Source organism: Rhododendron vialii, chromosome 6a (genome assembly GCF_030253575.1).
Source record: "Rhododendron vialii isolate Sample 1 chromosome 6a, ASM3025357v1".
Classification (NCBI taxonomy): Eukaryota; Viridiplantae; Streptophyta; class Magnoliopsida; order Ericales; family Ericaceae; genus Rhododendron; species Rhododendron vialii.
This window is the reverse complement of record NC_080562.1, coordinates 4380947-4395156: the sequence shown is the minus strand read 5'-3', so window position 1 is coordinate 4395156 and position 14210 is coordinate 4380947. Positions and strand designations below refer to the sequence as shown.

The 14210-nt window shown below is 37.8% G+C and overlaps 2 protein-coding genes across 5 annotated transcripts; both read left to right on the top strand.

Annotated features, from left to right (window-relative positions):
- Positions 1-1432: 1432 nt before the first annotated feature.
- Positions 1433-6774, top strand: LOC131331058 (uncharacterized). 4 transcript variants are annotated; one of them, XM_058364876.1, is made up of 5 exons: positions 1433-1712; positions 3788-4106; positions 5576-5655; positions 5736-5794; positions 6158-6774. In XM_058364876.1, the coding sequence occupies exons 2-5, from the start codon at positions 3798-3800 to the stop codon at positions 6457-6459; spliced, it is 750 nt and encodes a 249-aa protein (XP_058220859.1). In that variant the 5' UTR covers positions 1433-1712; positions 3788-3797; the 3' UTR covers positions 6460-6774. The 4 variants fall into 4 exon arrangements, with proteins under 4 accessions (XP_058220859.1, XP_058220857.1, XP_058220860.1 ...); XM_058364874.1 differs by having other exon boundaries at positions 1546-1712; positions 3797-4106; XM_058364877.1 differs by having other exon boundaries at positions 1546-1712; positions 3712-4106.
- A 3167-nt stretch (positions 6775-9941) lies between these two features.
- Positions 9942-13882, top strand: LOC131328284 (uncharacterized). The gene is made up of 4 exons (XM_058361249.1): positions 9942-11031; positions 11475-12311; positions 13634-13763; positions 13816-13882. The coding sequence occupies exons 1-4, from the start codon at positions 9942-9944 to the stop codon at positions 13880-13882; spliced, it is 2124 nt and encodes a 707-aa protein (XP_058217232.1).
- Positions 13883-14210: the final 328 nt, after the last annotated feature.

Genomic DNA, 14210 nt, shown 5'->3' with positions numbered 1-14210 from the left:
ACAAAACTGAATAATTTGTTGAATACGAAATTCGACCCGTGCCTTTGGGCACGGGCATGCACTAGTTTTGTCATAAAACACTGCATAAAGGCAAAAAAGTCGTTTAACAGCTTTTTACATCAATCTCACTTCTTTATACCCCTAATTAATCCTCCATCCAAACCAATGACTATTTTATCCCCCATTTTTAATACCTCATCCAAATCAAGTACTATATTAACCAATACCTCCTACTATATAATCCCCCCTTTTTACATGATACTTCCAAAACCGAAACGTAAAATAATGAGTTTATTGAAATCTAAAAGTATGCAATATGAATCTTGTTTGAAATATCTAAAAAATACAGTGCAAAAAAATCAAAAAATTATTTTTTATTTACACTATTTTTGAGTCTGAAAATGTGAAATAAGTATTTATTTTTTAAGAATGTGCTCTAGAACGCGTGCAAGGAGTTGAATACTCACCCCTTCTTTTTAGTTATAATAAAAATCTGAATCGTCCATTGTTGTAATTATTAATTCGGTTTCAGTAGGAGCTAATTTTTTGAATGGAGTGATTTCAAGAGAAGAAAAAAAAAGAATTTTGGTTTCTAGTCAAATTACTCATTTGAATTGACTATTTTGGTGAGAATGAAGAGAAAAATACATAAATAAAATATTTTGATTGGCTTCTCCCATTTCTTACAAAATCTCACAAGAAATATGAGATTTTGTGAGAAATGACTCCTCTTTCTTATCTCACCATACAAAGGGACTGTTAGAGCAAATCTAAATCATTGATATACTCCATATAAGTGGTACGGATTTGGAGTGTTTCATTCAGTAAAAACATTATTTTGTTTTTGGCTTTCTGTTTTTACTTTCAAAATTTTCAAAAAATTGACATGAAAGTATGTTTGGTGCACTACTTCTGCTTCCAAATAATGTAAGTATTTTTCACTGTTTTGATAATTTGAGTTTTCGCTAGCGAATAAATTATGGGCAATTTTTTGTTGTTAAAAAATGTCAAAAATTTTTCATTAACCTATAAGTTATATATGGTGTATGGGTGAGTGAAAGGAAAAATAGAGGGAAAAGATTATAAGGGAAAATGAAGAGGAAAAAATTACGGGTTAGTATAAACATTATGGGAAAATGTACTAATAACTTGTAGTTCAAATTTTTTAGTAGAAGGGCCACCTGATGAAGCAATAAAACCCCACTTTTTTGTCAGAATCACAAAAATCCTGCCAAAAAGCTCTGCTACAGTGCCTTGAAGAAATGTAGATGGATAATTTCACGTACCAACTCACTAAGCAATTGCTGCTATGCTACAGTGCCAAGGCACTTAAACAGACGCTCGTTTGAGTCTTCAGAGGCCTCTCTTTGTTTCTTTTTTTTTAGTCAACCATTGAAACATTCAATTCTAATAGGAGTATCAGAGGTGACAATTTGGACCCAACTTCAAGGACCCGCTCAAATCTATCCATTTATAATCACGCCAAATTCACCCCATATTCAAATATTGTTTTCTCTAATTGGTCCAACTCAATAAATCTATTGATTTTGTGAATTTATTTAGAACTGGGTAAAAAAAAAAAAACCGCCCATGGGCCTTTTCACAGTCGATGATTCCCCTCTCTCTCTCTCTCTCTCTCGATCGTCTGAAGGCTGAGGATCAACAGTGAACCCTGAAAGCTGGCTCAGTGAGCTTCCTTTACTCCGTATCAGGTAAGATTGCGAACCCTAGGCTTCCATTTGAAACTGAAAAACCCTAAACCTAAATCAATTAGGGCAAAATTGCTGATTTCTTGATTTTGACATTTTGTGTATGGAATTGTAGTACAAAACCTGGATAACTTGGATTTTTCATTGACAAGTTAAAGTTGATTGCATTACAGGTGTGTTTTTTTTTGGATTCTCAGCTTGGATTTTGCATTGACAAGTTAAAGTTTATTGTCATTCGAAGAGTTAAGAACTTATAAAAGTGTCCTGGAATGAATTGTCTTAATGTTATGCATGATTATGCTTTGAATAATCCTGCTGCTAATTTGGGCTTCTTGGGTATTTTGATCCTAGTAGTGTGATTTGATGAATCAAGTCTATAACATCTATTTAACGCAAAAACATGTAATTTTTACATTTGTAATCTGCAAGTGACTGATTTACTGAGCAATGGGATGTACAAATTACTCATTAACACAATTGAATCCAAAGATCAACATACATGTCGTACCATGGATAGTTTGGTGTCAACAACTGCATTATTTTGCGAATATTTCAGGAGATTTGAGGTCAGTCTGTCAAGAGAACCAAAGTAATCATTAAGGAACAGCGCCACAATAGGGTCTTGGGAGGGGATCAGTGGATGTGGGAGGCTTTTAGCATGCGCATGAGATTTGTTGCTGAATAGGGAAGCAGAATAAACTTTTGAAAAGATGTATGGTGTCAGATGTGGCGATACTTTTCAATATGAGGAGCTTTCCAAGACTTCAATGCATTCCATGGGATCCGAATATATGAATGCTTAGGTCTTAGACTTACTATTTGGCAATGGCAAGCGGTGGATTCGGTGGAATGACTCGAATGGTTTGGGAGCAGAGGTTTGTTGGGCCCTGTCCGAGGTTAGGAGTTACAGTCTGTTGATAAGCTTCCCCAAGTTCTTCAAAGTTTACAGATCGATTGGCAGGGGATGGCTCAGATTAGGTGGAGTAATTTATCAAAAGGTCAAAAGGGAAAGCCTTCCATTCCAATTTTACTAGGGAGCATCAGCATTTTCCCTTGAAAGGTGTTGTCCTTTGTCTGGATAACTGCTTTCAATTCTATTCTTACCCTTACTCTTGGAAGTAGGAGCTTCCTGCTTCCGAACTAGTGTTGCATGTCGCAGAAAGCTGAATCATCTGGTGGCTACTTTATCATCCTTTCAGTGGTGGAAATAGAGCTTTGGATTTGTTTGCTGCCTATTTTGCAGTTACCTTGTCGTCCCGGCCTTTGTCAGCACGTTCTAACAGTCTTGGAGGGGGATTGCTCGTCTTATGGATCTCTAAAGGCTTTAACACAGCACTTTTTCAGATATCAGATTTCCATTGCATAGATTGAAAGCTACCATGATTCCTAGTTTCCAGAGTAGATAATTTAGGGATGGTGGTACATAACTCGTAGAGTTAGAAAATCTTATATTTCCCTATAAGAAGGGTTAACATTGTTATTGACCTGATTTACAAATTTGAGAAATCATAGTACTTTAGGCTCAAATAGGAGGTTGGATTGAAGTGGTGTGCAACAGCTGTCATCGTCAACAACCTATATTTGTTTTCCACCCCTAGATTAAAATATTGTCTGTGTCCCTACTTAGAGAAATCCCTCTATTATGTACCCACTCGGCCTTTCAACCTGTTCTATAGCTTGGATGTGCCATTTTGGGGTCAATCTTCTATGAATAGGGCTACATAGTGAGGTTCATTTACATTTACGTCTAATTGAATTCAGTGACGTCTCTAACAAATACTAGTAAAAAGACATATATGAAAAGCCTTCATCTTACTTTGTGAGAACCGCATGAATTTGTACACTAAGTGATTCAAATGGTTCCTACCAAAGCCAGGTTAGATATTTGCGAGGATTTTGACATGTGTGGATATAGGATTAAGTTGAATTTATGTTTCTTTTCATGTCAATCAGTTAAGATCTTTCATGAAACATGACTTTTTCCTTGCTTCTTTGAGAATAGGAGGAGTTTTGATTGGGTGAAGTTGGGTAATTGGCTTGCTTTGCAAAAGTCCGATTTTTCTTATCCTTGTTTGTAGATCATACAGAATGCAGCAAACAACGAGAGTCTCCTCAAGGAGGGTATTGTCTTCTGTGGCAACTTTGTTAGGCAATGCTTTGTTTCCTTGTAATGTCCCAAGAAAGTCTTTCACTACCTACTCACTGCAAGAACTCCAGAAATCACGAAAGCATTCTGTTCCTGGTGATTTAGTTACATGGGGTTCGCTCGGTTTCTGTAGAACATCGAGATTTGCTGCCGGTTTCACGCCGTTGCAACATAAGCCACTGAATTCGATTATCGACCTTGAGAGGACGAAGGATCGACCAGTTGAGGACCTCATTGCCATTTGGGATGATGTAATTTCTCATAACTTTGCTTGTGATTCTCATTCAATTGACCCAGTTAAATTGTGTTGTACTTAGTGGTTTAGAGGACTGGTTTTGCATAGTGCATGTGTTGCATAGATTTATGTTTCCCTAATAGGTGCATCGAAAGAACAGAGTGGTTTTCACAAGTATTACCAGGGGACAAGAGATTAGGTGATCTGACGAGAGTGAGTGTTGTGTAGACTTATGTTTGATACATAGGTGCATCAAAAGACTAGAAAAAGTGTTTTCTCAATTATCAACAGTTATAGGAATTGAAGATGGTAGATAGCAAGTCAGCTAGTGTGCTGGCATGGGACCAAAGGAGGTTGAAGAAAAAGGATGCAGTTATTCCTCAAATGGAGTTTGTGGGTGAGAGCATAAATAACAAACTTCTCGGGCAATATTACCTTTTTCAAAGCAATGGCTATGATCTGTGCTTTCTGTAACTACTTCACCTCATGCCCAGAGGCAATTAAGAAAAATCTGCTAAGGAATGATTAAAAGCTGAAGTTTTCATCACTGCTTTAGTTGGAAATGATGTATGTTAGTACTTGTTTGAGAGATGCTAGGATTTCTTAAACGCATTGGAAGTTGGAACATGCTGAAAACCGGATATCCTGAATGGAAGTACCTTTTTACAAGTAGTTGTCAATACCATCGACAAATGAGATTACACACTTCTGATCATAAGGTGCCTATTTCGTTCTGTGAAGAGAGAGTAGTTGACGAAGTTGAACAGGCACAAAGAAATGGTGCTTATATTTTGAAATCATTTCATCATCCTTTGACTACATCTACGGAATCTACCCTTTAACGCCTCTGAAATTTTCTCCGCGATTAATCTATGTTGTAAAAACTTCCATCCCTTTACCATGATGAAATGGTTTTGGTTGATAAAAAGAATGAGCTGAAAACTATTTGGCAGTTCTTCATTTCTACTTTGAAGTTTGAACATGCAAGTGACGTAGAAGTTTCCTTGAAATTGTAGGCCTTTTCTGCTTAATCTCAGATGTTTATTTTTATGGATCTTTCCCGGGTGTCATTGCTACTGTTTCATCTGTGCAATGTTGAGAAGTAATTGCCTACAAGAAACAATTGTAGGTCTTGTTTTAGACATGGTGTTACACTAGACTTCTAGTTTTACTTATTAAAAAAAACTGGACTTCTAGTTTGCAGGCTGAACTGAAAGCATATTTTTCAAAATCAGCCAAACCTCGTGATTTTATCACTGAATTGCTTAATAGCTGTTGTATTTAGTATGACTTCATATAAACCGGAAAGTGCTCTACTTTTCATCATTGCACATTCATGTTAATCTTATCACCGTCAATGGATCAAATAGCTTCTTTTTTGGAAGTGGTTCCATTTAAATATATTTTACAACTGGGGTTTATCATTACCTTGGTTGATCAACTCATTCATATGTCTATTCTTTTGGGCGGCATTTGCCACATCAGTATCACTTGGGAAGAGGTCACATTGGCACTTCCATGAAAGCGAAATTGTATCATCTGCTGGAGCAACGAGCGGCAAATTGGTATGCCATTACCTGAATTTGCTTTTAGATAAGTGTTTTTTCCTCGTTTTTTCTTGTTCTAACTTCTCTTCTTCTTATAGCCGGTACTTTGTCATTCCTTTGTGGAGAGGAAGTGGTTATACAACAATGTTTGCTCAAGGTTGGTCTCTAACGACTTTGTGTCTTCAACTATACAGTTAATTGTTGGAAGTTGATACACAATACTGGATCAATTGTCATATGGAAACCTTCCAGCCTTTCTAAAAGAGAAACCCTTCACTCAATAGTGTAATACTTGTTTTCTTCAATATTCCATAGTTCCACTTTCTTTTTCTTTTGTTTGTTGATTTCTAGATTCACACTTGATTTGCTTGGCAATACAGAAAGTAGAGATATTTGTCGATTCAAGAGACGACTTATTTATCTTTATTCACGCTCCTTGTAATTTATTTGAGTACATGTTCATTTGAAAAACTCCTATAACTATTCTGTATTCCGTCATTTATAATGTGCTTTTCTGCAGTGCAGATGCCACACATACTTTTCACTGGTCTTGAAGATTACAAAGCAAGAGGGACCCAAGCTGCTCCCTATTTCACTGTTTCTTACTACACAGAATTTGCAGAAAAGGACTTGGTGCTTATTCGGGGGGATGTCGTGTTCACAAGCAAGATCAGTGACTCGGAGGCAAAATGGCTTTCGGAGACCCTGCAATCTTTCTACTTGAATGATAACAGGTACAAACTGGTTGAGCGGTTCAACAGAGAGACTCGGGACTTTGAGTTCAAGGATGTTTTAAAAGCACTTGATATGCCCATCTTGTAGATTTTCCCGAGTGAATAAACTTCTGGCCGTATCTCAGTTAAGTAGAATTACGAAGCACTAATACTCCAATACAAGAGTGAAGATTGATTTTTTTCATTCTATGGGATTTATGTGCTGCCTTCGTGGGAGCGAATTGAAGGTACTTGTCTCCTTTTTTCTTGTTTTCCTGAGAGCAAGGTTGTGTTTTTCTGCTTGGTTTTATTTCTTGCAATTTCGAAAAAGCTGATTGTATGGCTACAGTTCCTTACTACTTATGAGAATAGTGGAATCTCCGTGGGGAGAAGTGAAATGGAATTTTTGTCGTTTAGAGCCTAATTATGCACAAACTAGCTCTTTCATTAACTTGGTGAGTGGTTTGATTGTTTATATTTTGGGCGTTTTCATGCCGACACAACTTTAATGTCAACATTTCACATTATCTTGCAATTCGTGCTCATATGTTCCGTTAGGATCTGCATTGTGGAGGTTATATGTCTGTGCCGGTTGCCTAGTGACCTTATCTCAGCAAAGGAGAACAACAGGTCCACAAGCACTAGAATTATAATTCAAGACTGAAGATTGATTTCCTCAAGTTCTTTGGGATTTTTGCGCTATATCCCCTCGGATTGTGTTGAAAAGGAATTTAAATGTTCTAGTTTTCTGCTTGGTTTGTTTTGCTGGAATTTTGAAACCTGCTTGCAATGCTATATGAAATACATTATCAGGATTGTGGAACTTTCATCATGGGAAGTTAAAATTGTATTCGTAATTGTTTAGAGCCAAATGGTGCACAAACCAGTTCTTCCATTGGCATGCTGATTCTATTTGTGGTTGAGCTTCGGGAATCTCCTATGGTGAAACTTGAGTTTAGAAAAAAGTTCGCGTATCTTGAGCATTTGTGCTTCTTCTATGTTCAAGTGATAATGCTCTGAGGGGATAATAGGGTTCTAATTTCTTGTTGGATTCAGTTTCTCTTTGAGTCACCGGTTGGTCCAATTTTGTGGTTTCTGTTACAAGGAGTTTCGCAGACTCGCATATAATGTGGCACGCGTTGTGGGACCAATCTCTGTGGAGAAACCATTGGACTGGACCATCCAGTAATGGGAGATAGGCGTAAGCTCTCTCTCTCTCTTAAATGGAGGGTGAACAAAATTCAACTCCTCTCTCTCTCTCAATTTTAAGCAAGCTCAGAATTACCAGCTCATAGCAACCCGGAAAATCTGGTTTTGTAAATGGTGTTCCTTTCTGAAACTTGTCTTGTCCAGTTGTCCCATTGAGTTTGCGCGCCGATGAGACTCTTTTCCACTGTGAATAGGGCTGCAAACGAATAGAGCCGCTTGAGACTCGGCTCGATAAATGCTCGTTCAAGCTCGACTCGACACATAAATAAACAAGCTCAAGCTCAAATTCTAGGCTCGTTTCATTATCAAGCTGAACACAACCAATAGAGGCTCGGCTCGAGTTGGCTTGCAAGCCAAGACTTATTAGACTTTTTACGTTAATTACTACAACTAACATCAGCATTTTGATACCCTGATGCAGAATCCTTACAAAAACATTGAGATTATTATTATTCTAAAATTGAGATTATTTTCTTGTAGAGTATAAGAAAATGAAAGATATTACATTCACAATCAAAATATTTTTGGTTGCCTATGCGAGGATATATATACATTTTTCATTGGTCCTTTGACGTTCATGAACAAGCTCGAGCTCGAGTCAAGCCAAGGCTCGCTCGGCTTGAGCTCAACTTGTTAAGTTTTCACTGAGCTCGAGCTCGGGTTCATTAAAAACTTAACAAACAAGCTTGAGCACGGTAAAGCTCGGCTCGGCTCGTTTGCGACTCTAATTGTGAAGCAAGTAATTTGAGAACTGTGGTGTGTACCGTGTGTTGTCAATACTCCGAGCATCTATTAGAGCATGTGTGAATGTTAAGTTTCATATTGAATAAATGTCAAGTCTCGTATGGGATAAATTTTTAAGTCTCGTATCAAAATAAAGGAAGCTTTCAAGTGGTTTTGAGTTAACCTTAGAGAATGCGAGGACGGATCACTTAATAGTTCCATGTGATGTAATGTGATTTGAACTTTAATAGATACTCCCTAATGGATTTAATCTTGAGCAGACAAGGACGGATCGATGTTTCATTCAAACTACCAACAATACTATCTCTAACAAAATCATGCCAGATTTTCGCTAATAGTAGCGGAGTGGTACATTTATAAAAGTTTCCTCGAGTAATAGAAAATTTTAAGAAAACAAATACTTGTTGGATTTTTTTTTTTGAAAGAGAAAATTATTCACCAAGGAATTACAAAAATGCAACCTTCAAGAAGCTGATTCATAATATTGGGTTGCATCAACTTGAAAAATCTACTCTATCATGCAATGTTGAAAGGCTTCTTTTTTATTCATGTCAAATCATATTTACGTATTTTTTTTCCCTTTTCTTTTTTGAAAATAGGTTACACAAACATGTTTTCGCTTTCACTTTTTTTGAGAAAAAAAAGTAGAAATTGATTTCAGCAATATACTAAAAAATAAAAAAATGGCAGTGTTACCAAACAAAGCCTCAACAACCGAATACTAAAGAGAAAGGTACCGGCCAAGTTCCAGTTTACCAATCCTTTGGATAGTGAGGAAGGGAGCCATTTTTTTCCAAATCTCACACGCGAGAAGAAAGAAGGGTCAATTAACCATACTTCAGCAAATTGGTCTACAGTCCATTTTGGACCAGCCCATTTGGATTCTAGCCCAGCTTCTTTTACCTTGCTGGACTTGGTCCATTACATTGTTTAATTTGAAGTCTAAGGTCCTTGAATTTACTATTTTAGCCTTTTGTATTTAAAACTGGGGCCAATTTACATTCCAATCGCCCGCTGTTTTTCAAATGGCGCGTTGAACGCTAGGGCTGGCGATCGTCTCTCTCTCTCTCTGGATCTCTCTCTCGATCTCTCTCTCGATCTCTCTGTCGTTCTTTCTGGATCTCTCTCTGGATCTCTCTCTCTTGATCTCTATCAGGTACGTCTCTCTCTCTCTCTCTCTCTCTCTCTCTCTCTCTCTCGTTGATTTTTTTGCAAGTTATGGTTTAGTTTTGAGTTCGTGCGATTTTGACTCTGTTTTGAGTTTGTGCGTTTTGTAATTGTACTATTTTTTGGAGTTTTGCAAGCTGTCATTGTTCGTTAATGCTGTTTGTTGATTTAGTGGCACAATGATCATTTGTGCATTGGCATATTTGTATCTGTTAGTCTTTCTGTGTATCTGTCATGTTGTTTTTTGTTCGTATGCTGTATTTGTATCTGTATCTATCAGCGTGATTTTGTTGGCATGTTTGTATCTGTTAGTCTCTCTGTGTTTCTGCATGTTTATTTTCTGCATCTGTCAGCATGTTCATGTATCTGTGTCCCTTTGTCTTTCTGTTTTGTTTGGTATATGCGTTTATATTTGTCCTGTTATACCTTTGTTTTCTATTTGTTTTTGCAGAGTAGGATTACTCTATTTCAATGGCTTCTTCGGTTATATTGATGTGCAAATATGGTGAAGTTACTCTAGTTGTCATGGCTACAAGAGGTTTTGGTTTCAATGATCTGGTGGAAAGCATTCATAAAAAGTGGCAGAATTTGGGTAGTTTTGAGCTTTTTTATGCTGTCGCTGACCATCATAATTGCAGTCTGGACAATGATGAAGACTTTTGTAACATGATTGCATTAGCTGCTGCGTTTGGTGTGACTTGTGTTGATGTATCTGTTGGGGTTATTTCTTCTTCTACCATTGAATGCGGTAAAAGTTTGGGTGAATGTGTTAGGAGTTTTGAATATGGTGAGTGTAGTACTTTTCAAGGAGAGGAAGAAGATCCGCTTGATAAATTTTGTCCTCATCATGAGACAGTGCGTCTTTCAGCCGATTGGGTTAATTTGCTTAAGTGTGTTGGTCAAGAGTTCAGAGATGGTGTAGATGATTTTAAGGCTTGTTTGTCCAAATATGCCGTTGAAATTGGTTTCAAGTATAAATATCTGAAAAATGACAGATCAAGAGTAACGGCCGAGTGCTGTAAGAAGCTGGATGGTTGTACATGGTTTATTCACGCAACTTTAGAAAGATCGAATAATTTTTTTGTTATTAGGGAGTTTCACAAAGAGCACAACTGTATTGGTACGTTTTTTAGTTCAAAAAATCCTCGGATGACCTCAATAATTATTGCCAAAGAAATTGTTGAGGAGGTTCGTTCGAAGCCATCTTATACACCGATAGAGTGTTTGAAACATTTTGAGGGGCGATATGGTTGTTTGATTGGTTATTACCATGCATGGTTAGCAGTTGAGAAAGCAAATAAGGAGCTATTTGGTGATTTTCAATTATCTTTTGACAAACTCCGCTGGTATGCTGAGGAATTAAAGGAGAAAAACCCGGGGACTGTTATGGATGTGGAATATTGCAATGAGACTAATCGGTTTATAAGGTTTTTCCTGGCGTTTGATGCATGCATTAAAGGCTTCAACTATTGTCGTCCTATTTTGGCTGTTGATGGTACCTTTTTGAAGGGGAGATACAAAGGAACGCTTCTCTCAGCTATAGGAAAGGATGCTGATCAAGGTTAGTTACTATTTTTTGTTACTTGTTGTATCTGTTAGTCTCTTAGTATCTCTGTCAGCATGTTCGTGTATCTGTTGACATGTTGGTTTTATTGGTATATCTGTGTATCTGTTTCTTTGTTTTGGTATATCTGTTGTTGATGCAGTTGATAATGTATTTTGTTGTTTGCTTTTGTTGAAGGATTAGGTTTTGTTGGTATATCTGTCTCTTTGTTTTGGTATATCTGTTGTTCAAACAGTTGATAATCTTTTTTTTGTTGTTGCTTGTTTTATCTCTTAGTCTCTTGGTATCTCTGTCAGCATGTTCGTGTATCTTTTGTTGATTTTGTTGTATCTCTTAGTCTTTTGACATATTGGTTTTGTTGATATATCTGTGTATCTGTCTTTTTGTTTGGTATATCTGTTGTTGATATTGTTTTTTGTTGTTGCCTTTTGTTGGAGTAGGATTATTTCCTCTTGCTATCGGTGTTGTTGACTCTGCGACAGAGGCAAATTGGCAATGGTTTTTGGAGAAGCTGTCGACAGTTATTATGTGTTCTCGGCCTCTTACGTTCTTTACGGATCGTCACTCTGGTCTTGTAAAGTACGTGCCTACAGTTTTCCCAACTGGTTATCACTCCTACTGCTTGCAGCATTTGAAGGGAAACCTTAGGGATAAGCTTTCAGGTCGACTCTCGAATGGGATTAGGAAGAAAGTAGTCAATCTTTTCAATGATTGCGCACATGCTCCTACTGTGATAACTTTTGCCAAGGCTCTTGAAGAGCTATGTACTGTTGGTGGAGCGAGTGCAAAGAATTTTGTTGAGTCATTTCCGCTTGAGAGATGGGCAAACGTGTACTTTGAAGGTAGACGATATGGTGAAATGACTTCAAATGCAGCTGAGTCATTTAACAACCAGATTCTTAAATTCCGTCATTTGCCAATATGTGAGTTGGTTGATAAGGTAAGGGTGCTCATCATGGAGCAGATGTGTAACAGGAGACTACTATCAAACAAGTGGAGCAGCTACGTTTGTCCTGTAATGGAGAAAAAGTTGATTGACCGTTTCAATAAAGGTCGAACTTGGCATGTGGCAGCAGCAAACGATGATATTTTTGAGGTTTTTTCTCAGCCAACTGTTGTGGTTGATCTTAAGAAAAGGACATGCACGTGCTGTCGTTGGCAACTTCATCTTTTTCCATGTGTGCATGCTGTTACAGTTATTCAAAAGACAGAAAAGCAAATGTACGATTATATTGATCCCTATTATACCATCGAGGCTTTCCAATTGTTGTATGAAGGTACTATAAACCTAGGGATGGCAATTTGAACCGAACCGATGGGTACCCGAACCGATAACCGAAATTTTCCCCGAATCATAACCGAAATTTTCCCCGTGGGTACGGGTATGGTTGGCACACAGAATAACCGAACGGGTTTCGGTTCGGTTCTGGTTCAGCTGATACCCGAACCGAACCGAACCGAACCGAACCGAACTGAACCAAACTGAACCGAAATAGTAAATTACAAAATTACCCCTGCCTATATATATACACATATGTTTAGGGTTTTCCAGTCTCAACTTCATTTCTCATTTCTCAGTAAGGGTCCTGAGGGAGAGGCGGTGATTTTTAGATCCTCCTTCTCTCTCTCTCTCTCTCTCTCTCTCAGAGCCGTAAGTCTCTCACTCTCTCATCTTCGGCAAAACAGCAACCCCCGCCTCTTCTCCGTTCGACATCTATCTCTCTCATCTCCGGCGACGAGGTGCTCTCTCTCATCTCCGGCTCTCTCTCATCTCCGGCTCTCTTCTCAATCCCCAAGTCGTCGATCTTTGCAATGTCGTTTTGAAGTGAAGAACAACCGTTTCGAAGATGAATCGGTTTATTTGATTATTTTTCCCTTGATTACTGATCGTTAGTTGTTTTATTCAATCAGATTTGTTACTAGTTTATTACTCCTGTATATTCAATCAGATCGTTAGTGGTTTTTGGTTTATATTCAGATCTGTTTTTGTACTTCAATATGCCTGCTATGAAGGTCTGCAATTTACCATTTGATTTTTCGTCTGTGGTTCGATCAAAAATTGAGTGATATTCATCGGTTTTGACTTTTTTTTTTTTTTTGTTTGGATTAGAATACTGATCGGGTATCCGTTCGGTTCGGGGATTACCCGAAAACCGAATGGCTCGGAAATGGTTTCATTCTTCCCTCCCCGTTCGGGGATCGGGGACGGAAAACCCAATTTCCGCCCCGAATGCCCCGAATGCCATCCCTATATAAACCCGGTCCCCACTCTTGGAGCTCCAGTGATCACGAAAGAATCTGCCATCATTCTTCCTCCTAAAACGAGGAGGCCACGTGGGAGGCCAAAAGTTGGGAGAATCCGATCAAAGGGTGAGAAAGTAAGGCAAATGTTGTGCGGGAGGTGTGGGAAGTTAGGCAAACACAACAGAAGGACTTGCAAAGAGGCCGTTGATTGATGATTCTTTAATTGCTATTCTTACGTTTTATAGATATACTTTGTAATTGACTTCCATTTGGATATAAATTGAGGTGGTTCATTTACTGCAGTCATTTTGTGTATCTAATTGAATGTTGGTATAACCGTATCTGTTTTAAAAAGGTATATTGGTATATGTGTATCTTTTTTATGTTGGTGTATCTGTTTGTCTTTATGTTGGTATATTGGTGTATCTATATGTGTATGTCGGTATATCTGTTGGTGGTATGTCTGTATCTGTTGGTGCATTAGTGTATCTGAAAGATTTCCCTCAAACCATACATATGATTTTCATCATTGTCCAGAATGCACTTTGTAATTGACTTTCATTTGGGTATATCTGTTGGTGGTATGTCTTCCTTGGATGCCTAGTGAGAATAATTGTACAAATGAAAAACGAGAGATATAAATCTACTTCAGTAAAGATCATAACCATTGTGGTCCAATTGTTTGGACAACAAAAAATATGTACAACCATTGGTATGGAAAATTCCAATTGTTTGGAGCCGAGTATATGCCTAAATTGCCAATCCATGCATTAGCTGCTTGCTTTTCCATTCTTCTGTTGACCATGTTCTGGGCTTGTCATTACATGTACAGACTAATTCTACTTCATAACCCTTGTCGTCCGGTTTGAGGATAACAGTTTACCACCGGACACCAAAAAAATATGTACAACCCTTGGTATGGACAAAAAAAC